Source organism: Engystomops pustulosus, chromosome 7 (genome assembly GCF_040894005.1).
Source record: "Engystomops pustulosus chromosome 7, aEngPut4.maternal, whole genome shotgun sequence".
In the NCBI taxonomy this organism is placed as follows: Eukaryota; Metazoa; Chordata; class Amphibia; order Anura; family Leptodactylidae; genus Engystomops; species Engystomops pustulosus.
Genome location: NC_092417.1, coordinates 32,704,812 through 32,729,296, shown reverse-complemented (window position 1 = coordinate 32,729,296; position 24,485 = coordinate 32,704,812). Strand labels below are relative to the sequence as shown.

At 45.0% G+C, this 24,485-nt stretch overlaps 1 protein-coding gene across 1 annotated transcript in view; it reads left to right on the top strand.

Annotated features, from left to right (window-relative positions):
* AKAP6 (A-kinase anchoring protein 6) overlaps positions 1-24,485 on the top strand; it is a 167,136-nt gene that overhangs the window by 13,121 nt on the left and 129,530 nt on the right. Inside the window, exon 2 of the mRNA XM_072115382.1 lies at positions 15,578-15,872. Coding sequence (XP_071971483.1) covers positions 15,597-15,872 — 276 coding nt within the window. The 5' untranslated portion in view covers positions 15,578-15,596. The remainder of the gene's footprint in view (positions 1-15,577; positions 15,873-24,485) is intronic.

Sequence of the window (24,485 nt, the reverse complement as noted above, 5' to 3'; positions counted from 1 at the left end):
ACGCACATATCCATAGCAAAGACCGAAGTGGGAAAATTTAGTAGGGGTTGGATTTCAATTAGGCACTAACTCAGTGTCATCTCATCTGGCATAGTAGTGTGCTTTGATACTTGGCTAGAAAATAGCCATAGGAGAATACAAAGAGCTTACTTACGCATACAGTAGCGTTCTATATATTTGATTTCTGGTTGATCTGCTGGTGGCTGTACTTTCTGCAGTGCATGTACTAGCCAATTCTGAGCAATTTGTAGTGAGACTTGCGACCGCTGTGTTCTGCGCTTAGTGACGCACATATCCATAGCAAAGACCGAAGTGGGAAAATTTAGTAGGGGTTGGATTTCAATTAGGCACTAACTCAGTGTCATCTCATCTGGCATAGTAGTGTGCTTTGATACTTGGCTAGAAAATAGCCATAGCAATAGGATAGCATTGTTTGGTTTTAAAAACTCAAAAAAAAACAAAAAACACAAAAAAAAAAAAAAACACAAAAAAAAAAAAAAAAAAGTAAAAAAAAAAATAAAGTTATAACTCTCATTTTAAAAATGTTTAACCCGAGGGCTAGGGGTAGAGGACGAGGGCGGGGACGTGGGCGTCCAACTACTGCAGGGGTCAGAGGCCGTGGTCCTGGGCGGGGTGAGACACCACCTGCTGATGAGGGAGCAGGGGAACGCCGCAGAGCTACACTCCCTAGGTTCATGTCTGAAGTTACTGGGACTCGTGGTAGAGCACTGTTGAGGCCAGAACAGTGCGAACAGGTGATGTCGTGGATTGCTGACAATGCTTCGAGCAATTTGTCCACCACCAGTCAGTCTTCCACGCAGTCCACCCATGTCACCGAAATCGCCACTCCTCCAGCTCCTGCACCTCAGCCTCCTCCCCCCCAGTCTGCCCCCTCCCAGGAAAATTTGGCATTTGAACCGGCATACTCTGAGGAACTGTTTTCTGGACCCTTCCCACAGTCACAAACCACTTGTCCGGTTGCTGCTGAGCAATTTTCCGATGCCCAGGTTTTCCAACAGTCACAGTCTGTGGGTGATGATGACCTTCTTGACGTAGTGGAAGTGTGTAAAGAGGTGTCCGACGATGAGGAGACACGGTTGTCAGACAGTGGGGAAGTTGTTGTCAGGGCAGGAAGTCCGAGGGGGGAGCAGACTGAGGGATCGGAGGATGATGAGGTGACAGACCCAAGCTGGGTTGAGAGGCCGGGTGAACACAGTGCTTCTGAGACGGAGGAGAGTCCTCGACCAGAACAGGTTGGAAGAGGCAGTGGTGGGGCCAGACGGAGAGGCAGGGCCAGAGCTGGTGCATCAGCGCCAAATGTGTCAACTAGTGAAGCTCCCGTGGCGAGGGCTCCTGCGGCGAGGGCTAGATCTTCAGAAGTCTGGAGGTTCTTTAAGGAAACACCGGATGACCGACGGACTGTGGTGTGCAACATTTGCCAAACCAGGCTCAGCAGGGGTTCCACCACTACTAGCTTAACTACCACCAGTATGCGCAGGCATATGAATGCTAAACACCCCACTCAGTGGCAACAAGCCCGTTCACCTCCGGCCGTGCACACCACTGCTCCTTCCCCTGTGTCAGCTGCTAGTCAGCCCCCTGCCCAGGACCCTGCCACAAAAACCCCATCGTCGCCTCCACGATCCTCCACAGCATCCACCAGCGTTCAGCTCTCCATACCCCAGACGCTGGAGCGGAAACGCAAATATAGTGCAACCCACCCGCACGCCCAAGCCCTTAATGTGCACATCTCCAGATTGCTTAGCCTGGAGATGCTGCCCTATAGGCTAGTAGAGACCGAGGCCTTTCGCAACCTCATGGCGGCGGCCGCCCCTCGGTATTCGGTCCCCAGCCGCCACTACTTTTCCCGATGTGCCGTCCCAGCCCTGCACCAGCACGTGTCAGACAACATCATCCGTGCCCTGACCAACGCCGTTTCTGACAAGGTCCACCTGACCACGGACACGTGGACGAGTGCTGCCGGGCAGGGCCTCTATATATCGCTGACGGCACATTGGGTTAACTTGGTGGAGGCTGGGACCGAGTCTGACACTGGGGCTGCTCATATACTGCCGACGCCGAGGATTGCGGGGCCTACCTCGGTCCAGGTGTTTCAGGCCTACTATGCCTCCTCCTCCTCCCACCCCTCCTCCACCTCCTCCTCCGAACTACCATCCGTGGGCACGGCGCCATCAGTCGGTAGCTCTAGGCACAGCAGCAGTGCCGTCGCTAAGCGACAGCAGGCGGTGCTCAAACTGCTGAGCCTAGGCGACAAAAGGCACACCGCCCAAGAGCTATTACAGGGCATCACGGCGCAGACTGATCTGTGGCTGGCACCGCTGAACCTCAAGCCGGGAATGGTTGTGTGTGACAACGGCCGTAACCTGGTGGCGGCTCTGCAACTCGGCAGACTGACACATGTGCCATGCCTGGCCCATGTGTTAAATCTGATAGTTCAGCGTTTCCTCAAGACATACCCCAATCTGTCTGATTTGCTCACGAAGGTGCGCCGCATCTGTGCGCATTTCAGGAAGTCCAGCCCAGATGCTGCCACTCTCAGGGCAGCGCAGCGCCGCCTCCAACTGCCCGCTCACCGACTGTTGTGCGACGTGCCCACGAGGTGGAATTCAACACTGACCATGTTATCCAGAGTTTACCAGCAGCGCAGAGCGATTGTAGACTGCCAGATGTCAACTTCCACCAGAACTGGTAGTCAGGTCAGTCAGCTTCCTCAAGTCTACAATGAGGAGTGGACGTGGATGTCTGATATCTGTCAGGTGCTGAGTAACTTTGAGGAGTCAACACAGATGGTCAGTGGCGATGCCGCCATCATCAGCCTCACCATCCCGCTGCTTGGCCTGTTGAAAAACTCTCTGGTCAGCATGAAGTCGGAAGCTTTGCGCTCGTCACAAGAGACAGGGGAAGAATATTCCCTTGTTGATAGCCAAAGCACCCTCAGGTCTGTTTCTCAGCGCATATCGGAGGAGGTGGAGGTGGAGGAGGATGAGGAGGAAGAGGAGGAGAATGTTGGTGAGACACAAGAGGGGACCATTGTTGAGTCCTTTACTGTTCAGCGTGTATGGGCAGAAGAAGAGGAGTTGGAGGAGTTGGAGGAGGAGGAAATGGACAGTCAGGCCAGTGAGGGGAGTGAATTCTTACGCGTTGGTACTCTGGCGCATATGGCAGATTTCATGCTAGGCTGCCTATCCCGTGACCCTCGCGTTCAAAGAATTTATTCCAGCACCGATTACTGGGTGTTCACTCTCCTGGACCCACGGTACAAGCAAAATCTTTCCACTCTCATCCCTGCAGAGGAAAGGAGTGTGAGAATGCATGAATACCAGCAGGCCCTGGTGCACAAGCTGAAACAGTATTTCCCTTCTGACAGCGCTAGCGGCAGAGTGCGTAGTTCTGCGGGACAAGTAGCGAGGGAGAGTAGGCGAGCAGGCAGCTTGTCCAGCACTGGCAAGGGTACACTTTACAAGGCTTTTGCCAGCTTTATGTCACCCCAGCAAGACACTGTCACCTGTCCCCAGTCTCGGCAGAGTAGGGCTGATCTTTACAGAAAGATGGTGAGGGAGTACGTAGCTGACCATACCATCGTCCTAAATGATCACACAGCTCCCTACAACTACTGGGTTTCAAAGCTGGACATGTGGCACGAACTGGCGCTGTACGCCTTGGAGGTTCTTGCCTGCCCTGCCGCTAGCGTCTTGTCCGAGCGGGTTTTCAGTGCAGCTGGTGGCATCATCACCGATAAGCGTACACGCCTGTCGACTGACAGCGCTGACAGGCTGACGCTTATTAAAATGAATAAAGGCTGGATTTCTCAGAATTTCCAATCTCCACCAGGTGAAGGAAGCTCAACCTGAATAATTGATCCACTCCTCCTCCTCCTCATTTTCCTCCTTCTCCTCCTCTTTGTACAGTAAAGCAGAGGAAAATGGCTATTTTTTGACAGGGCCCACTGGCTCTTGCTATAGTACTTCATGCATTTAATTTTTCTGGAGGGCCACCTACCCGGTCCTCTGTTTGAAACAATTTTTGTGAGTGCCACATACAGGCACTCAATCTATTCCATTTTACTGCAGGGCCACCTACCTGCTCCTCTGGTTTGAAACATTTTTGGGACTGCCACATACAGGCACTCAATCTATTCCATTTTACTGGAGGGCCACCTACCTGCTCCTCTGGTTTGAAAAATGTTTGGGACTGCCACATACAGGCACTATCCAAATTAAATTGTCTCCATAGCAGCCTCCACACGTTGTCTCCATTGCTACCTCCAAAAGTCGTCCATATAGCTGCCTCCATACATCGTCCCTTTATCAAACGAGGTGTGTCAGGCAGAAATTTGGGTTGTTTTCATGGATTCCACATCAAAGTTGTTAACTTTGTCGCCACCCTGCTGTGTTATCCACAAAATATACTGGCAAACTTTTACCATTTAGGGATATTATTTCAGCGCTTCTTGCGCATCTGTTTACATTCCCCTCACCCGGCATATCCTAAACTTATAAGAACGCTACTACACTTGATCTTATACAAAAGGTTCTTAGAAGTGCTGTTTGGGGAGTAGCCTAGAGACAGGGGCTTGAATTGGCGAAAGCTCGCCTGGCAGCGGAGCGCCAGCTCCATGCGCATCATGCGCTTCTTGCGCATCTGTTTACATTCCCCTCACCCAGCATATCCTAAACTTATAAGAACGCTACTACACTTGATCTTATACAAAAGGTTCTTAGAAGTGCTGTTTGGGGAGTAGCCTAGAGACAGGGGCTTGAATTGGCGAAAGCTCGCCTGGCAGCGGAGCGCCAGCTCCATGCGCATCATGCGCTTCTTGCGCATCTGTTTACATTCCCCTCACCCGGCATATCCTAAACTTATAAGAACGCTACTACACTTGATCTTATACAAAAGGTTCTTAGAAGTGCTGTTTGGGGAGTAGCCTAGAGACAGGGGCTTGAATTGGCGAAAGCTCGCCTGGCAGCGGAGCGCCAGCTCCATGCGCATCATGCGCTTCTTGCGCATCTGTTTACATTCCCCTCACCCGCCATATCCCAAACTTATAAGAACGCTACTACACTTAACTTGGTGCAGGCTGGGACCGAGTCTGACCCTGGGGCTGGTCATATACTGCCGACGCAGAGAATTGCGGGGCCTACCTCGGTCCAGGTCTCAAAGGCCTACTATACCTCCTCCCACCCCTCCTCCACCTCCTCCTCCTCCGAATTACCATCCGTGGGCATGGCGCCATCAGTCGGTAGCTCTAGGCACAGCAGCAGTGCCGTCGCTAAGCGACAGCAGGCGGTGCTGAAACTGCTGAGCCTAGGCGATAAAAGGCACACCGCCCAAGAGCTATTACAGGGCATTCCACATCAAAGTTGTTAACTTTGTCGCCACCCTGCTGTGTAATCCACAAAATATACTTGCAAACTTTTACCATTTAGGGATATTATTTCAGCGCTTCTTGCGCATCTGTTTACATTCCCCTCACCCGCCATATCCTAAACTTATAAGAACGCTACTACACTTGATCTTATACAAAAGGTTCTTAGAAGTGCTGTTTGGGGAGTAGCCTAGAGACAGGGGCTTGGATTGGCAAAAGCTCGCCTGGCTGCAGAGCGCCAGCTCCATCCCAAGATCCAACTAACATAGTTGCAGCACCTTTAATCTACTACTAGTTCACTGCCTCCATAATAATAATAATAATAATCTTTATTTATATAGCGCCATCATATTCCGTAGCGCTTTACAAATCATAGGAAACAAATACAAATGTATTGTAACAGAGCACAACATTTGTATGGAACAACAGGAGTGAGGTCCCTGCTCGCCAGAGCTTACGGTTTATGAAGATGATGGGGTAACACGAGGTAAAAGAATATTTAACGGTCAAGCCATTCTTCTTAGGGAATAGAACAAAATATAATAAATGGAATTGCTGTCGCTTGAACCACTCAGCCGTCATCTTATATACCAGGTCCAGGGTGAATGGGACTGCAGAGAAGTCTGGTGCCTGTTGGTTGCTGGATAACAGATGGGAGGACGACACAGGACGGGTTAGTAGAAGAGTTAAAACTTCATGCAGTTAATGAGTGTTATAGGCTTGCCTAAAGAAATGGGTTTTAAGAGCACGTTTGAAACTTTGGAGGTTAGGTATTAGTCTGATAGTCCAGGGCAGAGCATTCCATAGAATTGGTGCAGCTCTAGAGAAGTCTTGGAGACGCGAGTGGGAGGTCCGCACTAGGGTAGAGGTTAATCTAAGATCACTGGCGGATCTAAGAGCACGGGTTGGGCGATAGACTGAGATAAGAGAGGAGAGGTAGGGGGGTGCAGCATTATACAGAGCTTTATGGATGAGGGTTATTATTATTTTAAACTGTATTCGAAAGGAGACTGGCAGCCAGTGCAGCGACTGGCATGAACTGTAAGCATACATGGTCCCCTTATCAAACGAGCTGTGTCAGGCAGAATTTTGGGTTGTTTTCATGGCTTCCATGTTAACTTTGTCGCCACCCTGCTGTGTAATCCACAAAATATACTGGCAAACTTTTATCATGTACCGATATTATTTGAGCGCTTCTTGCTCACCTCCTTTGGTTCCTCTCTGACACCTATTGGTTTGAAGCCTGAGTCCAATTAGGGTATGTCGCCATGCCACTCTCTAGCCTGCTGCCGCTGCCTCTGCCTCTGCATGCCGTCCCCTATAGTGTCAGGGTCAATTATTGGATGTTTTACATGCTATCTAGCTTCATTCTGTCACTCTGTCATGGCCATGCTGTTGCCCATAATTTCGGCATAATGGTGCGATTAAGCAGCCTCAGAGGCATCCATGCATGCTGCCCCTGCTGTTTCCTGTCCATTTCCGTGGTGTTTCCATCCTTTTCTGAGGTTCCCAGGTGTTTGGCCAAGCTTCCCTGTGCAGAGCCTTGGTCCCCTTGAAAAATGCTCGAGTCTCCCATTGACTTCAATGGGGTTCGTTATTCGAGACGAGCACTCGAGCATCGGGAAAAGTTCGTCTCGAATAACGAGTACCCGAGCATTTTAGTGTTCGCTCATCTCTAGTTACAATGTTCCTTGTATTCACTTTTACTAGTGATCTGCAGAAAGTTTGTTGAAAGTGAATGACTGTTTATAAAAAAAAAAACTCCTTAATGATTTATTTAGTTTTGGTCTCAAGGCTGAATCCTCTGCCTGAAAAGCATGACAAAAGATGTGCTGTAGACTGTGTACGTAGCTTGCATTCTGTCCTGTACTAGTCTGAACACTGCCATGTTTCACTTGTCTTGATTTCCACCACACCCATCTATCTCCTTGTTTCTAGGCTGCAGAAGGTTAAGCTAGCTGTGATTGACAGATGCCCCCTCCCATCATATTTCTCCCTTGCTAGTCTGGTTTATCTAGAAGTCAGGGGACTTATCCAATCTCCCTTTGGACCATGATATCTCATGAGACATAGGCTTTTTTCAAGCTTGCTAGGGTCTACTGGACCTCTGTGTTTTTTGATCTTCTAAACCTAGCCTGTCTTCTGACCATCCCTTTGTCTCTTCATTCTGTACTGCATTGTTCTCTTGGTTGTGACCCATATTTGTACAACTATTCTTCCAGTTTTTTAACATGAGACTGGTGGAATGATTGACTAACCCCCCCTCTTAACATCTATAACCTAAACCGGCACTTTACAAACAGCATTCAATCAACCCGTAGTAAACCCAAATAACATTGACATTGAGGCTCATGTTGGGAGGTGGAAAAACCGGTCACAGCATTTATTAACAATTATTCTTTAACAATTTCAAACATTGAAAACATTAGGCACTTTCGGTGAAGGAAATCTCCATCCAACAGTAAACGGCTCGGGACTGCACTATGCCCATCTGGACTCCCAGGTGGCAAGTCGGCCAGACGAGTCCAATTAGGGTATGTCGCCATGCCACTCTCTAGCCTGCTGCCGCTGCCTCTGCCTCTGCATGCCGTCCCCTATAGTGTCAGGGTCAATTATTGGATGTTTTACATGCTATCTAGCTTCATTCTGTCACTCTGTCATGGCCATGCTGTTGCCCATAATTTCGGCATAATGGTGCGATTAAGCAGCCTCAGAGGCATCCATGCATGCTGCCCCTGCTGTTTCCTGTCCATTTCCGTGGTGTTTCCATCCTTTTCTGAGGTTCCCAGGTGTTTGGCCAAGCTTCCCTGTGCAGAGCCTTGGTCCCCTTGAAAAATGCTCGAGTCTCCCATTGACTTCAATGGGGTTCGTTATTCGAGACGAGCACTCGAGCATCGGGAAAAGTTCGTCTCGAATAACGAGTACCCGAGCATTTTAGTGTTCGCTCATCTCTAGTTACAATGTTCCTTGTATTCACTTTTACTAGTGATCTGCAGAAAGTTTGTTGAAAGTGAATGACTGTTTATAAAAAAAAAAACTCCTTAATGATTTATTTAGTTTTGGTCTCAAGGCTGAATCCTCTGCCTGAAAAGCATGACAAAAGATGTGCTGTAGACTGTGTACGTAGCTTGCATTCTGTCCTGTACTAGTCTGAACACTGCCATGTTTCACTTGTCTTGATTTCCACCACACCCATCTATCTCCTTGTTTCTAGGCTGCAGAAGGTTAAGCTAGCTGTGATTGACAGATGCCCCCTCCCATCATATTTCTCCCTTGCTAGTCTGGTTTATCTAGAAGTCAGGGGACTTATCCAATCTCCCTTTGGACCATGATATCTCATGAGACATAGGCTTTTTTCAAGCTTGCTAGGGTCTACTGGACCTCTGTGTTTTTTGATCTTCTAAACCTAGCCTGTCTTCTGACCATCCCTTTGTCTCTTCATTCTGTACTGCATTGTTCTCTTGGTTGTGACCCATATTTGTACAACTATTCTTCCAGTTTTTTAACATGAGACTGGTGGAATGATTGACTAACCCCCCCTCTTAACATCTATAACCTAAACCGGCACTTTACAAACAGCATTCAATCAACCCGTAGTAAACCCAAATAACATTGACATTGAGGCTCATGTTGGGAGGTGGAAAAACCGGTCACAGCATTTATTAACAATTATTCTTTAACAATTTCAAACATTGAAAACATTAGGCACTTTCGGTGAAGGAAATCTCCATCCAACAGTAAACGGCTCGGGACTGCACTATGCCCATCTGGACTCCCAGGTGGCAAGTCGGCCAGACGAGCAAAGTACACATCTCAGATCTCCATTTTCCGGCTGCTGTGACTTCAGAACTAAAGAAAAACACAAATATACAAAACAGTAAAACAGAACAATCAATAAATTAGGGAGGGACTGGTTCCTTGAGTGCCGCAATCAAGAGAGGAAGGGGGAGGAGACTCGCTCCCCTTATATACAGAAAAACAAGAGGGGAGGAGGAAAGTGCTCTGCAGCAAACCTCCTCCCCTTAAAGTGCACTTATGCTTATTAACCCCTTACACCTCCACAACATCCTCCACTAGTCCAGGTGTACCCTCCGTAACCAGTCGGGCGTACACCGCAGGTGGCAATGCTAATGTGACAATGCATAATACTTTATTTGTAAAAACAAAGGACAAAACATACATAACAGCAATATAAAACCATTTAAAAAGCACATTTGATGAACTGGGTTGTGTTGACCCTGATTTTTTCCACCTAACTTCCACCTCTAGTCTGCACTGGGTAAAAAAGAACCAGATTCCTACAAAGTAATAAGTGTTAATGGAGCCTAGAGTGCCTCAGACTCAGTTGCACAATTATTAAAACCTTTTTTTCTTAAAAACAAGGGTATAAGAAGCTTATAGAAGAGCGGATTATGCCAAAGGGGGCACACACCAGTATGTCAGTGTGCTTGGTTTACAATCCTACATCATGGTGGTAGGTGTCCTTTAAATCCTTCCCCTTCTGCATCTTTCCTGTTATATACAGGAGCCTCAGCGTGTCGGGTGCTTGCACTATAGCCTGTGCCAGTTCCTGGGCTCTGACTATAGGTAGTGAGCAGGCATATGGTGGCCCCCTTCATGACCCTCTACGACAACTTGATGTGGAATTGACATAATGAGGCAAATAGTCGCAATTCCTTGCCATGTGCCAGTATTTGTGACTATTTTAGGGCTTGTATGCCAGAAAACTGGAAGGATTGGTTCCTCAGGTTACAATATTTTTAATATTAAACTATGATGGAGTTTGTTAGAAGAGATAAACAGCATGGCATGCAGCAAAGGTCTGCCTGTCAAATCTGCTAATGAAGGCTCCAAAACAGTGTTTGATTACTGCAGTCCATAATCCCAAAGGAACTGAAGGAGAGAGCCGAGCACTTGCCACACTTGCTCAACTCAAAATGGGAAACATAGGATGCCTCTTCTTATTTAACGTTGTCATTTTTTTAATGAATTGAGGTTAGATAATCACCGCAGGAGTTCTATGCGTTGAGATCATAGTACAGACTGTAAGTTACACTGATAGTTGCCAACACTTGTCTTGAATTTTTGAATACAATCCTAGTAAATTTTACTCGTCCTGACACAAAAAGATATAGATCCAAATATGGGTCTTCCCAAGTAGGTTGGGACCTAAATGTCCTAAAACTTTTATCAGTAATATTGGTATGCATCATATTACGGGCATCAAAATATAGTAAAAAACCAATGTTCCTTCAATTCTTAAAATAACTGAGTATAATAATATTTTTATTCTTTATTAAAGAAGACCTATGACCACATCACACATGTGGATATGAACATAGGGATTGCTTCACACAATTATTTTTTTTCTAGCCCCCACAGTTGCTGAGATATAAGTCTCAGTGTCTGACCATTATAAACCTCTTCACTGTCAGAAGGGAGGTGCTGGAGCAAGAGGCATGTGTTATGCTAATCTTCTCTGACACTGAGATTATCATAATACACACCCCTCCTCTGCTCCAGTACCTCCTCTCTGACAGTGGAGAGGATTACAATGATAAGATACTGGGGCTCATTTACTAAGGGTCCGAATCACTCACTTTGGTTGGATTTCCCGACGATTTCCGATTCGCGCTGAATTGCCCCGGGATTTATGCGCATTGGCCCCGGCTTTCACGCGACAGAAATCCGGACAACCTGACAGATTTGTAAAGCTCGGAATTTAATAAAGAATTTGTGTCGCAAGATTAGCACTTACATGCACCGGGACGAAGAAGATGAACTCCAGCGGACCTTGGCGCAGCAGTGACACCTGGTGGATATCGGGCACACGGACCTTAGTGAGTCCCGGCAGACCCGAATCCTCGTCAGAGAAAGCGCCACTGAAGGCACCGCTGAATCGCGACTGGACTGGGTAAGTAAATGTGCCTCACATCTCAGCAATGGTGGGGGCTAGAAAGCACTAAATACTGTAGAGATGGACTGTGTCTGTCAGGTCTGGGTTTAAGGGAGAACTTGTAGAATTTTACACCAAACACATAGTGTGAACACTGCCTGAGGCTCCTTTCCCTCCTTGAATGGGAGATCCCTTCTTGCCATACATCAAAAGAATGACAGAACACAACAAGAGGGAGAAGGGTAACACAGTGGCGTAACTACCGCCGTAGCAGCCGTAGCGGTCGCTACGGGGCCCGTGAGCGTCAGGGGCCCGGGTGGCGGCAAAATCACAACGTCTGGCTTTCCGTACCCGGTCCAACCGCCGCCCGGGCCCTGCTATACAGCGCATTAAGCGCAATACCATGGCCCGCCCTCCTCTTTGTTAAGTCCGCCCCAGTGTTTCTGTCCCGTCCCGCCCCGCTGCTCCCGCAGCCGGTACCCTGGTTCCGCGGCCAGCACACTGGTGCAACAGCTGCCCGCCCTCCACACTGCTCTTGCGCCCGCCCGGCCGGTACCCTGGTCATGCGGCTGCCCGCCCTCCACACTGCTACCGCGGCTGCTCGCCCGTCCTCAGTGCTGCCCCCGCGGCCGCCCGGCATGCTCCCTGGTCCTGGGTCGTCCGGCAGGCACATTGGTCCCACGCCCGCCCGCCCTCCACACTGCTCCCACGGCCGCCCGCCATGTTACTGTCGCGGCTGCTCGGCCAGCACACTTCCTAGGCTCACAGGTTGCCTCCTAACCGACCCACCCCACTGCAAGAAATGTAAGTCCCTATGTATGTATGTATAGTTAATGAATGTATTTTATATGTGTGTATATGGTGTATGTATATGTGTATTTGCTGTATGTGTGTATATGCTGCATGTACTGTATGTACGTGTGTATATTCTGCATATACTGTATGTGTGTATATGCTGCATATACTGTATGTGTGTATATGCTGCATATACTGTATGTGTGTATATGCTGCATATACTGTATGTATGTGTGTATATTCTGCATATACTGTATGTATGTGTGTATATGCTGTATATAATGTATTTGTGATTATATATATATGCATTTTGTGTGTATATACTGTATATAGATTCAGTATGTGTGTATATGTTGTCTTTATACTGCATGTTTGTGTATACACATTGGGTGTATACCGTATGTAAAAGAATATGATGTATGTATGCTGTATGTATATAAACAGTATGCATGCAACTTTGACGCATATATACTGTATGTATATACAGTGAGTTGTATATACTGTATGTATTAGTGTATGAATGTATATATGAGTACAAATGTGGGCATATGAGTGTATACGTATGTATGTGTGAACGAGTATATAAAAGTGAGTGTAGTATGTTATGTTGTGTATAAATGTGTGTGATTGTATAAACATGTGTGTATGTATGAATATTTTTAAGGGGGGCCCCATGCAAAAATCTGCTATGGGGCCCTGCTGCCTCTCCTAGTTACGCCACTGGGGTAACACTTCTGAAGAATGATATATAGGGAGCTGATTGTCTATTGCAAAATAAGGTAGGCTTGCGGACAGTGGTGGTAGCAAAATCCTGTCATAACTAGACCTACAATATTTGAGGGAGAGGAATCAATTGATAACATGGCTTTGACCACTGGAGTTCAGTTTGATGGAATAGCTTCTCACCACCACTACTGTTACCAATGCTCAATGTTGGATTCTCAGTGGTGATCTGGCTTGCATGCGACACAAATCGGGGGGGCGTGGACGTCGGACAACCCAAAAGATTCGGACAAGCTGCGGAATTTAAAAAGCAAAATGTGTCGCAAGATCAGCACTTACATGCACCAGGAAGAAAAAGGTGAACTCCAGCGGACCTCAGCCGGGGAAGCGACACATGCAGGAAATTGGACGCATCATCTTAGTGAATCGCGGCAGACCCGAATCTTTGTCGGACAACGCACGGTGGGGATCACGACGGGACGGGTAAGTAAATGTAAATGTGCCCCTGTGTGTTCTTGCCCCTACACTGTAGAACAAAGTGAATCCCCCTGGATAGGGTCAGAGTGATTGTTGTGCTGTGTTATATAATGTGTATACTGTATAGACGTGTGTTGTCGTGGTAGAAGATCAGAGCTGCTGATTCATTCTGCCTATTCACTCCGCTCTGCACATATAAACAGCACTGACCCCGTCCTCATTACATATGTGAGGGACTCAGTAACGCTAATTTCACCTCCCACTCCAGCTAAATGACCCCTGCAGCCCAGTATTAAGGGACATGAAGTCAGTGTCATCGAAAGCTCAGTGATTTACTACTTGTGCCTGGGAGGTCTAGGGACGGCCCAGAAGAAAACACTCGGAAGCCATGTTTCCTATTACAGTATGTACTGAGTAGTAAAGAATGTTATAGATACATTACATACTGAGCATGTAATCCTCTCTCTAGCTGCAATAATGTTTATAGTGGGGATCAATAGTCTAATTTTAGGTGAGTGAATCACCTAAGATTTGTCTATACGGATATGGGGTGACAAAATATAATTTCCCCTTGGGGGAACCTATCAGCTTCCACATAACCCATAAACAATAATGGGGCACATTTACTTACCCGGTCCATTCGCGTTCCAGCGGCGGCTTCTCGGACAAGCGTTCGGGTCTTCCGGCGATTCATGAAGGTGCTGCGCCCGATGTCCACCAGGTGTCTCTGCTGCGCTGTGGTCCACCGAGTTGCGTCGGAGTTCACTGATCTCTTCCTGGTGCATGTGAGTATGGCCCGTGAGACCAATTTTTTGTTTTAAATGCGGCGGTTTTTCCGAATCCGTCGGGTTTTTCCGAATCCGTCGAGCAGTAAACAATGCAGATCGCATGCGTCTTAATGGCAGGTCACATATTTTTATTATGCACATTAATGTTTTCTATTTTTTTTTACTGGCTACAGGACCCGTTGGATTATTTTTACAAAAGGATCTTGTTACATTTAATAAAATGGTCAATCAGGCGTCTGGGGAGTTTTTATTTCAATAAAATATTTTTTCATTGGAGTGTTTTATTTATTTTTACCACCTTGAAAACTTTTTAATATTCGCTATAGACGGTACCATTATTAAGGCTGGGGCTTAGTTCTAGCACCAACCCCCAATTAATTAACCTGCCATCCACCGCCACCAGGGGCGGCAGCAGGCTAGTTTTGCTAGGCCGGGAAGGGACAATAACAGTGGCTCATCCTGCCCTGGTACTGTTAGGCTGCTGATGGTTGTATTTGGCTGGAGAAGGAAAACTAGGGGGATCCCACGTGGGTTTTTTTTTTCAAATTATTTTTAAAAAATTATGTACTTGGCTCTTCCCGACACCCCGGATAGTGGTGAGTGCTCAGTCAATTATTTGGGGGTTGGTGCTATCCTCCTCAGGTTAGCTCTAAGCCCCAGCCTTAGTAATAGTCGACGTCTATAAGATTGTGAATATTGCTAAGTTTTCAAAGTGGTAAAAATAAAAAAACTCACAAATGAAAAACATTTTATTGAAATAAAAACTCCCCCAGACCACTGATTGACCATTTTCTTAAATGTAATAAAATCCTCTTGTTGAAAAATAATCTAAAGGGTCCCGAAACCTGTAAAAAAACATATTTGCTCTTCTTGCCTTGCATTTAATTTAATTGTGGATGATCCAATACTAGAAGGCTACTAGGACTATTTTTATGTTATGTTATTACTATTTTTTTAATACTATTTTTATTATGCAGAGAATGTGGGGTAGCATTTCAATTTTTTGCCTCAGGCGGCAAAAATGCTTGAATCAGCCCTGGCATAAGCGGATAGTCTAAGGTAGCCCCTGTAGAGTCAGTAGACAGGGGAGTACTTTAGAAGGTGTACTAGTAGAATGGCTGCTAATTGGGTACAGCACATAATCCCCAGCTGGTTTTATTACCCCAGAGCAGGAATGCACCATCCATGGGGCAAGTTGAACCTCTTGCCTCAGGCAGGCAGCAGCACCTGCAGCAAGATGGGGGGCAGCATGAGGGGTGGCGTCACCAGCTATAAAAAAAATAGTGTCTTTTCACACCTTATGTCATAATGGATTTGAAATACTGCATTGAAAACCCATCTTCCAAAAAAACATTCTCATATATTAATACTGGATGGGGCAGAGGGGGTGCCATCTATAGTTCACCTCATGCATCTAGTATCTACCTAGGTATCTAGTTCAGCATGACTTGCCAGAATTATTTTACATAGCGATGTCTCTCCAAAAATGTAACTTTTATTTGGCTTCCATAGGTATGAATAGCTTTCCATCATGAGTCTGACCACAGCAAGATCCCATGAAGAAGACATCATGGAACCCAACGCTGGTGATCCATGTGACGTAGAGCCCCCTATGGGGCAGGAATGTGCCCCGCGCACTGAAAAGCCGCCTCCTGTACATTCAGGGGCAGATTGGAAAATTATCTTGCATCTGCCGGAAATTGATACCTGGATAAGAAGTACAGCTGATAGAGTAAGAGGACTGACCCAGTCTGTGCAAGAAGACCCCCAGAGCAAGCACGTGGATGTGCATCTCATGCAGCTCAAGGTGAGGATTTCTTCATTACCTTTATTATTATCTTTCATGTATGGTAGTAGAGGCTTCAAACTTGCCTCCCTTCACTTTTTAAGTAAACAAATTATTTTTTTTTTTCATTTTAAGAAAAAAACGGGCTGAGGAATTGGGAGCGTTTTATTTGTTTAATTATCTGCCTGTGGTGAATTAATGCCATCCTGGTGATGGACACATGTTATTATACTGTCACAGTATGCGCATACGCAGTACAGGGATAATACACACAGTGATGTCACAGTACAGGATAATACACACAGTGATGTCACAGTACAGGGATAATATACACAGTGATGTCACAGTACAGGGATAATACACACAGTGATGTCACAGTACAGGATAATACACACAGAGATGTCACAGTACAGGGATAATACACACAGTGATGTCACAGTACAGGGATAATACACACAGAGATGTCACAGTACAGAGATAATACACACAGTGATGTCACAGTACAGGGGTAGTACACACATTGATGTCACAGTTCAGGGATAATACACACAGTGATGTCACAGTTCAGGGATAATACACACAGTGATGTCACAGTACAGGGATAATACACACAGTGATGTCACAGTACAGGATAATACACACAGTGATGTCACAGTACAGGGGTAATACACACAGTGATGTCACAGTACAGGATAATACACACAGTGATGTCACAGTGCAGAGATAATACACAGTGATGTCACAGTACATATATAATACACACAGTGATGTCACAGTACAGGGATAATACACACAGTGATATCACAGTACAGAGATAATACACACAGTGATGTCACAGTACATAGATAATACACACAGTGATGTCACAGTACAGGGATAATACACACAGTGATGTTACAGTACAGAGATAATACACACAGTGATGTCACAGTACAGAGATAATGCACACAGTAATGTCACAGTACAGGGATAATACACACAGTGATATCACAGTACAGGGATAATACACACAGTGATGTCACAGTACCGGGATAATACATACAGTGATGTCACAGTACCGGGATAATACATACAGTGATGTCACAGTAAAGGATAATACACACAGTGATGTCACAGTACAGGGATAATACACACAGTGATGTAACAGTACAGGATAATACACACAGTGGTGTCACAGTACCGAAATAATACACACAGTGATGTCACAGTACAGGATAATACACACAGTGATGTAACAGTACAGGGATAATACACACAGTGATGTCACAGTACAGGGATAATACACACAGTGATGTCACAGTACAGGGATAATACATACAGTGATGTCACAGTACAGGGATAATACATACAGTGATGTCACAGTAAAGGATAATACACACAGTGATGTCACAGTACAGGATAATACACACAGTGATGTAACAGTACAGGATAATACACACAGGGATGTCACAGGGTTTCCACCTCATCCTCTTATTTTGTTTATTCTGGTGAAGGAATGTCTTATGTTTTATACATTAATCAAATTCCAGGGAACAGGGACTATTCTAGCCTTTCTGCTGTCTGAGGCAAAAATTTAAATGCCCTCCTCCCCAGCTCCAGTATTCCCACCACTGAATTTACACTCCCAAATTAAAAAGAATTTACTAACAATTAACACTAAGAACACTGACACCCTCTGACTGACACATACTGATGCTGGCTCACACACTAGTAGGCGAGTCACAGGCATTGGTGGCATTTTCTGGTGATGATCTGCTCCATCAGGAGGATGACTTTGTTATGACTTCTCCCAGACAAGGTTTATAACTGTTGAATTTTCTGCTAAATGTCTTCAGCTCCATGCGGCACATCTCCACACTGCGCCCATAAAAATAACACAGTCCCTCTCAGTATAATGTCACCTGGATAACACTGTGGTCCTAAATAATATATACCCCTTACAACACAACTGACCACACTGTCCCCCATATATAAAACATACACTTTGTAGCTCTCCTTTTGTATTATATGTTTGATCATGGTCATGCCCCCTACACGGGCAATAAAAACACATGTAAATAGTCAAACAAAAAAACACCATAAATATATTAAGTGTACATGCTTATGAAAATTCCCCAACAAAAAAGTACCCCTTACACATCTTTGGACATGGAAATATAGAAATAAGTTCTACGACTCTCCCAAGGAATCCATGGTTATGGGGGTCGGGTAAATGCAAAGGGAACATATCTGCTCCTTATTTTCCTGGAATATCCCCCTGGTCACATCACTCAGGAATACAATGCATGCTATGTAGACATGCCAATAAATTAAACAAGCTAAACAGCAGAATATAAGTGGATAATCCCAGAATTATGAAACTGCAAGGTTTAGACCTAAAAATAATCTCCTATAGTACACACAGGGCAATTTGGTGATTATTTCTGCTTAATCCCAATACAACCTTGTGGACAAGATCAAATGCTACATATCCCAAACCGTTAGGCTATTTCTTGTAGTAGACTGCCATCTAGTGGTTAGTATCTAGTACTGTATATGGAACTCATTCGATAATAACAGATAATAACACCGCATCCTGTCCTGTAGAGGGCCAGAACACAGTCAGTGAATGGATCTAGGATTATACAGCGGGACAGAGTGTAAACCAAGGTCACTGTGTATGTCCTTGCAAAGCAATGAGGGAGAAGCCATAACTAGAAGGTTTTTAAGGAGATCACCGGCTGGAACAACTGTTGGAATAACTTGTGTGAAAATTGTGCAACAATATTTAAATGTATTTATTTTATATAATTGATTCCAAAATGCTTGTTTGCTATTAGGGCTCATACACATGTGTGTGTCTCATGGTTCTGTGGAGCCAAATAGATTTTACAGAGCATAGTAATCTGCAGGCAGCATGTTATAGAGCAGGAGAGGCTGAGCAGATTGTACATGGTGTCCTTTCTGAAGGCAGCATGTTATAGAGCAGGAGGAGCTGAGCATATTGTCCATAGTGTCCTATCTGCAGGCAGCATGTTACAGAACAGGGGGAGGTGAGTAGATTCTACATAGTGTCCTATCTGCAGCCAGCATGTTACAGAACAGGAGGGGCTGAGCAGATTGTCCATAGCGTCCTATCTGCAGGCAGCATGTTATATAGCAGAAGGAGCTTAGCAGATTGTCCATAGTGTCCTATCTGCAGGCAGCATGTTATAGAGCAGAAGGAGCTGAGCAGATTGTACACGGTCTTTTGCCAGCTGGAAGTGTGTTAAAGAGCAGGAGTAGCTCAGCAGATTGTATGTCCTTGGTGTTGGGTGATCTGGTCAATGGAGAAGTTTTCACCTGCGGTAATTGGCTTGCCAGCCATGGTGTCTAGACACACAGAACCTATAAATACAGACTCTGTCTAGAGCTCTGGATCTCTGTTTTGAGGATTAGATTATTGTGTCTCTGTGTGCTGCTTCCACAGAGATTGCTGCCGTGCTACTGATGCAGCAGAGCCCATCTGGCTCCATAGCAGATACTCCCAGCGAAGCTGACCACAAGTCCATACTGACATTCTTGCAAGCCAGTGTCACTCATTATCACCAGGCAGCCCTGCTAACCTCCAAAAGGACGGTTTATCACCAGCCTGCTTTTATGCTGCTGTTACCAGTCTGCCAATAAAAGGATCCCTGAGTTGGTAATAATCTCTGCTTTTCTCTGTGTGTCCCTGGCCTGCCACTACCTTCACAGGCCTCCCCAATAACAAGTGCCCAGGAGACACCTTCTACACATGCAGCTCCCCGTCTCCTGGTTTCATCTTGTTGGCCCGGAAGGGTGCGGATAAGGCATAGGTTTCACCCGCAGCCTAGCCTACATCATAGCCAGCCACTCCGGGTTCTAGTTCCTGCTGCCCCCTCATGCTGTCAGCCCAGGTGGGGATGTTGCAATTACAGGAAGTCCCCGGGTTACGTACAAGATAGGTTCTTTAGGTTTGTTCTTAAGTTGAATTTGTATGTAAGTCGGAACCGTATATTTTATCATTGTAACTCAGCCCAAAATATTTTTTGGTCTCTGTGACAATTGGATTTTAAAACTTTTGGGCTATCATAAGAACCAGGATTAACAATAAATCTTCATTACAGACACCTGTGATAACTGTTATAGCTGATTATTGTAGCCTAAGGCTAAAGTACAGTAACTTACCAATATCCAGAGGTCTGTTTGTAACTAGGGATCGTATGTAAGTCAGGTGTTCTTAAGTAGGGGACCGCCTGTATACAGTTTCTTGTCTGCAGGCAGAATGCTATAGGCAAAGAATTGCAGTGCAGATTGTAGTTAGCATCAATGTACATGCAGGATGTTATAGATCAGGAGGAGCTCAGTAGATTTTAAATAGTGTCTTATCTGCAGAAAGTAAATTTTGGAGCAGGAGGGGCTGAGTCTCTTGTGTTGTACACAATGGGGCACATTTACCAAGGGTCCGAACGCCGCACTTTCGTTGGGTTTCGCGATTATTTCTGTTTTGTGCCGAATTGCCCTGGGTTTTTGGTGCACGCGATCGGATTGTGGCGCATTGGCGGCAGGTTGCATACGACAGAAATCGGGGGGGGGGGGGGGACGTGGCCGTCGGCCGACGGATTCGGACAAACCACGGAATTTAAAAAAGGAATTGTGTCACAAGATCAAGCACTCACATGCACCAAGAAAAAGCAGGTGTACTCCGGCGGACCTCGGCTCAGAAGCGGCACATGCAGGAACTCGGGCGCGCAATCTTAGCGAATCGCGCCAGACCCGAATTCTCATCGGACAACGCAACGGGATCGCGACGGGACCAGGTAAGTAAATCTTCCCCAATGTCCTATCTGCAAGCAGCATGTTATAGAGCAGGAGGAGCTGGTCAGTTTGTAAAATATTCTATCTGCAGGCAGTGTGTTATAGAGCAGGAGGAGCTAAGCGGATTCATACAGAATTTGTAGAAAATGATTATAACTTGTATTTTTTAGTTTACATGCCTGTCGCTTGCATGCTTAAGAGTACAGTAGACAGTATAATAATTGGATGTTATTGTTCCATGTACAATGATAGAGGGAAGTCTTTGAAGCACTAAATAGTACTGTCTGCTAGACTCCCACAATAATAGCAATAGAAAGAAAATCTGGATGTAATGTAGATATTTTTCTGCATTGTTTTTTTGTTTATTAGATTAAGCTTTAAGATTTATTGAGCGTTACAATGAGAGTAAAATAAAGTCAGAATGTTTGTACAACTTTTCAGATAAGAGACAAAAGATTGTTGAAATATCTGTGTGCAGAGAGGTAAAAAAACTATACAAATTAATTTATAGGAATCTAAGAATCTAATTGCTATAGTGAGGCATCAGGTCTGGAGTATTTTGTGAAGCCGGACACATTTAGCATCAGAAGTCAGCTCTACTTTGTAGAGGAGTCGACTGGTCTATAATATTTTGGATGAGCTTTTACTTGGGACCAAAATTGGTTCCTTATCCTACAATAGAACAGAGGCAGGACATCCGGGGGGTGGGGTACAGCTCTACATTTAGAACAGAGTTTGGGTTTTCACTGCTTATGGTTTCTATATTTTTAGCTGTAGTCTAGAAAGTTGTGCTGTAAATACACATGCACTGAGATTTTACATTTGTTTGTAGGCACCATTTTGTGTTGAAAACTGGGAAATCAATTTAGGATAAAATTGGGATCTTGAATTGTGGTAGAAAAAGAAAAATGGGGTCTACAGGTTCTAAGAGGAAGATAGGAAATTAATAGTTGTCCTTGTGACCTATAGCAACCAATAACAGAGCAGCTTTAATTCTTTTAGAGTGCTATGAGCAATGTAAGCTGTGCTGTGATTGGTTGCTGTGAATAACAATGGCTCCCACACTCCCAGGCCTACATGGCTGCTGTATTTCAGAAACAGAACCAATCCAGTCCATGGTATGTGTCTGGTATTGCTGCTCAGCTTTACATGGAAGTGAATAAGCGGCAATATTAAATGCAACCCGTGGGAAGGTGTGGTGCTGTTTTCGAATTACATGGTGCAAATATAGGTGCCATGTGCCCCAATACAGGTGGTCCCCTACTTAAGGACACCCGACTTACAGACAACCCATAGTTACAGACCGACCCCTCTGAAACTTTCTGGTTGCTTTACTATAGTCCCAGATTGCAATGATCGGCTGTAAGGTGTCTGTAATGAAGCTTTATTGATAATCCTTGGTCCCATTACAGCAAAAAAAAAATTTAAACTCCAATTGTTACCGGGGTCAAATTCTTTTTGTCTGGATCATCAATCATAAAATATACAGTTTCGACTTACATACAAATTCAACTTAAGAACAAACCTCCGAACCCTATCTTGTACGTAAGCCGGGGACTGCCTGTATTCTAAACTCAGGCTTCCAAATTCAGGTCATATCATATACATTGTTCTCATGTGCATGTAGTCTTATTTTACATTCATAAAAATCAGGGGAACTAAGAGACATCATCACTCACTGCTGTTGGCAACTATACTGGACGTCCATCTCAATAAAAGTAGCTACAGCTCACTTATACATTGACAACCATAGAACCTCTATATACTGGGGCACATTACACCAGGAGGTATATAGTTAGGGGCGTAACTTAAAGGACATCTGCCACCAGGATGAAGGATTGTAAACCAAGCACACTGACATACTGGTGTGTGCCCCCTCTACCAGGATCTGCTCTTCTTTTAGCTTCTTTTATGCCCTGTTATTTTTAAAAACGGCTTTTAAAATTATGCAAAACAAGCCTGATGGGCTCTGGACTCTATAGGTGTTAATGGAGTTAAAACCTTTTTTTCGGAAAAACAAGGGAATAAGCTTAAAAAAGGGCAGATCCCGCCAGAGGGGACAGACACCAGTATGTCAGTGTGCTTTGTTTACAATCCTTCATCCTGGTGGTAGATTTCCTTTAAGAGGGTGCACCAAGGCCTAGGTGCCATAGGAATAAAAGGAATAAAGGAAATTATAAAGGAATGATAAAACCAGGGGCACTTACTCATTGATCCAGGCTCTGGGGGGTCATTACCAAAACCCCCCCCTGTGCTCCACCTGCTGCTACACGGGCTGTTATATTGTCTCACCCTTCTCCTTCAGAAATTTCCCCTCCCTCTACCTGCTGTATTCGTGGAGGAGAGAGGAATGAGACAGGGTAACAGCTTATGAAGAGAGAGCATGGAGGGGCTTAGGTAAAGCCCTTGTGGCTCATTACCATAATGTTAAAAGTTGATTTTAAAAAGAAGGAGGCCATGGATAACAAATATAAGACGATTACCACAGTCACTGTGCCTGGATCTATGAGTGATTGTCCTGGTTCATCATGATGGATTTTGATGGTAGATTTCGATGTGGTACAGATTTTGCACTGGGGCTTAGGACAGTCATCAGCACAGCTCTGGAGTATTTTATATCACTCTGCCCTATACTGGGTTTTGCACATGATGATCTTAGAACTCTTCAGCCACACAGAATTCTCTCTATTTTATATATACAGGGGCGTAACTTGATGGGCTGCGGAGGTTGCAGTCGCACCAGGGCCCAAGAGGTTTAGAGGGCCCTTATGCTGTCACTTTCCCATATGAGAAGACTATTACTATAAACCATACATTATAGTCGGTGGCCTGGCACAGACTTTGCACTGGGGCCCATCAGCTTCTAGTTATGCCACTGTATATATATATATATATATATACATATATATATATATATATATATACGTTAAGCTAATGGGACCCACTGATTCATAGCTGAGCCGTTCTGTAATGATTGGCAGGCGTGATATAACAATATGCACACAACATTGTAATTATAGTATGACTGCATGACAATATCCCAATCATATCACACAAACAGGGTGGGGATAAGGAGCAGCAAGCTAATGACTTAGGAAATATAAGATCCTCCCTTAGTCATAGCAAATAATCCTCTGCAATTACAGCGGGGCACTGGAAGGTCCAATTTCCTATTGACATGTAGAATGAATGAACAGATTATTATTCCGCATTACCAACACCAGCAGATCAAAATGATGAAAATATACTGAGATATGTCATAAAACCCAAGGTGACAAAGTCTTACTGCCTTGGGATGAAGCTATTACAGTAACTTGCAGGAATATTTGTACATAGTTTTAAACTCTCAAGGGCAACCTGGAAAACCAATAAATGTCAATTGCTGCATCAACCCCAGAGCTGCATATAGCAATCATATTATATTAGATAGAATTTCATAAAGACTTAGATGTCAACAAAAAGTCAGTGGAGGACAAAATCCTTTACATTGAAGTAAAGCTGCGTCACAAGGATACATAACATTATGGTTGTGGATGTCCATCTTCTAGGTATAATGGAAGGGCCATAGAGCTGATTTAATTTAGAGTTGAGCAGATTGTACATAGTGTCCTATCTGCAGGCAGCATGTTATAGAGGAGGAGGAGCTGAGCATATTGTATATAGTGTCCTATCTGCAGGCAGCATGTTATAGAGCAGGAGGAGCTGAGCAGATTGTACATAGTGTCCTATCTGCAGTCAGAATGTTATAGAGCAGGAGAAGCTGAGCAGATTGTACATAGTGTCTTATCTGCAGACAGCATGTTATAGAGGAGAAGGAGCTGAGCATATTGTATATAG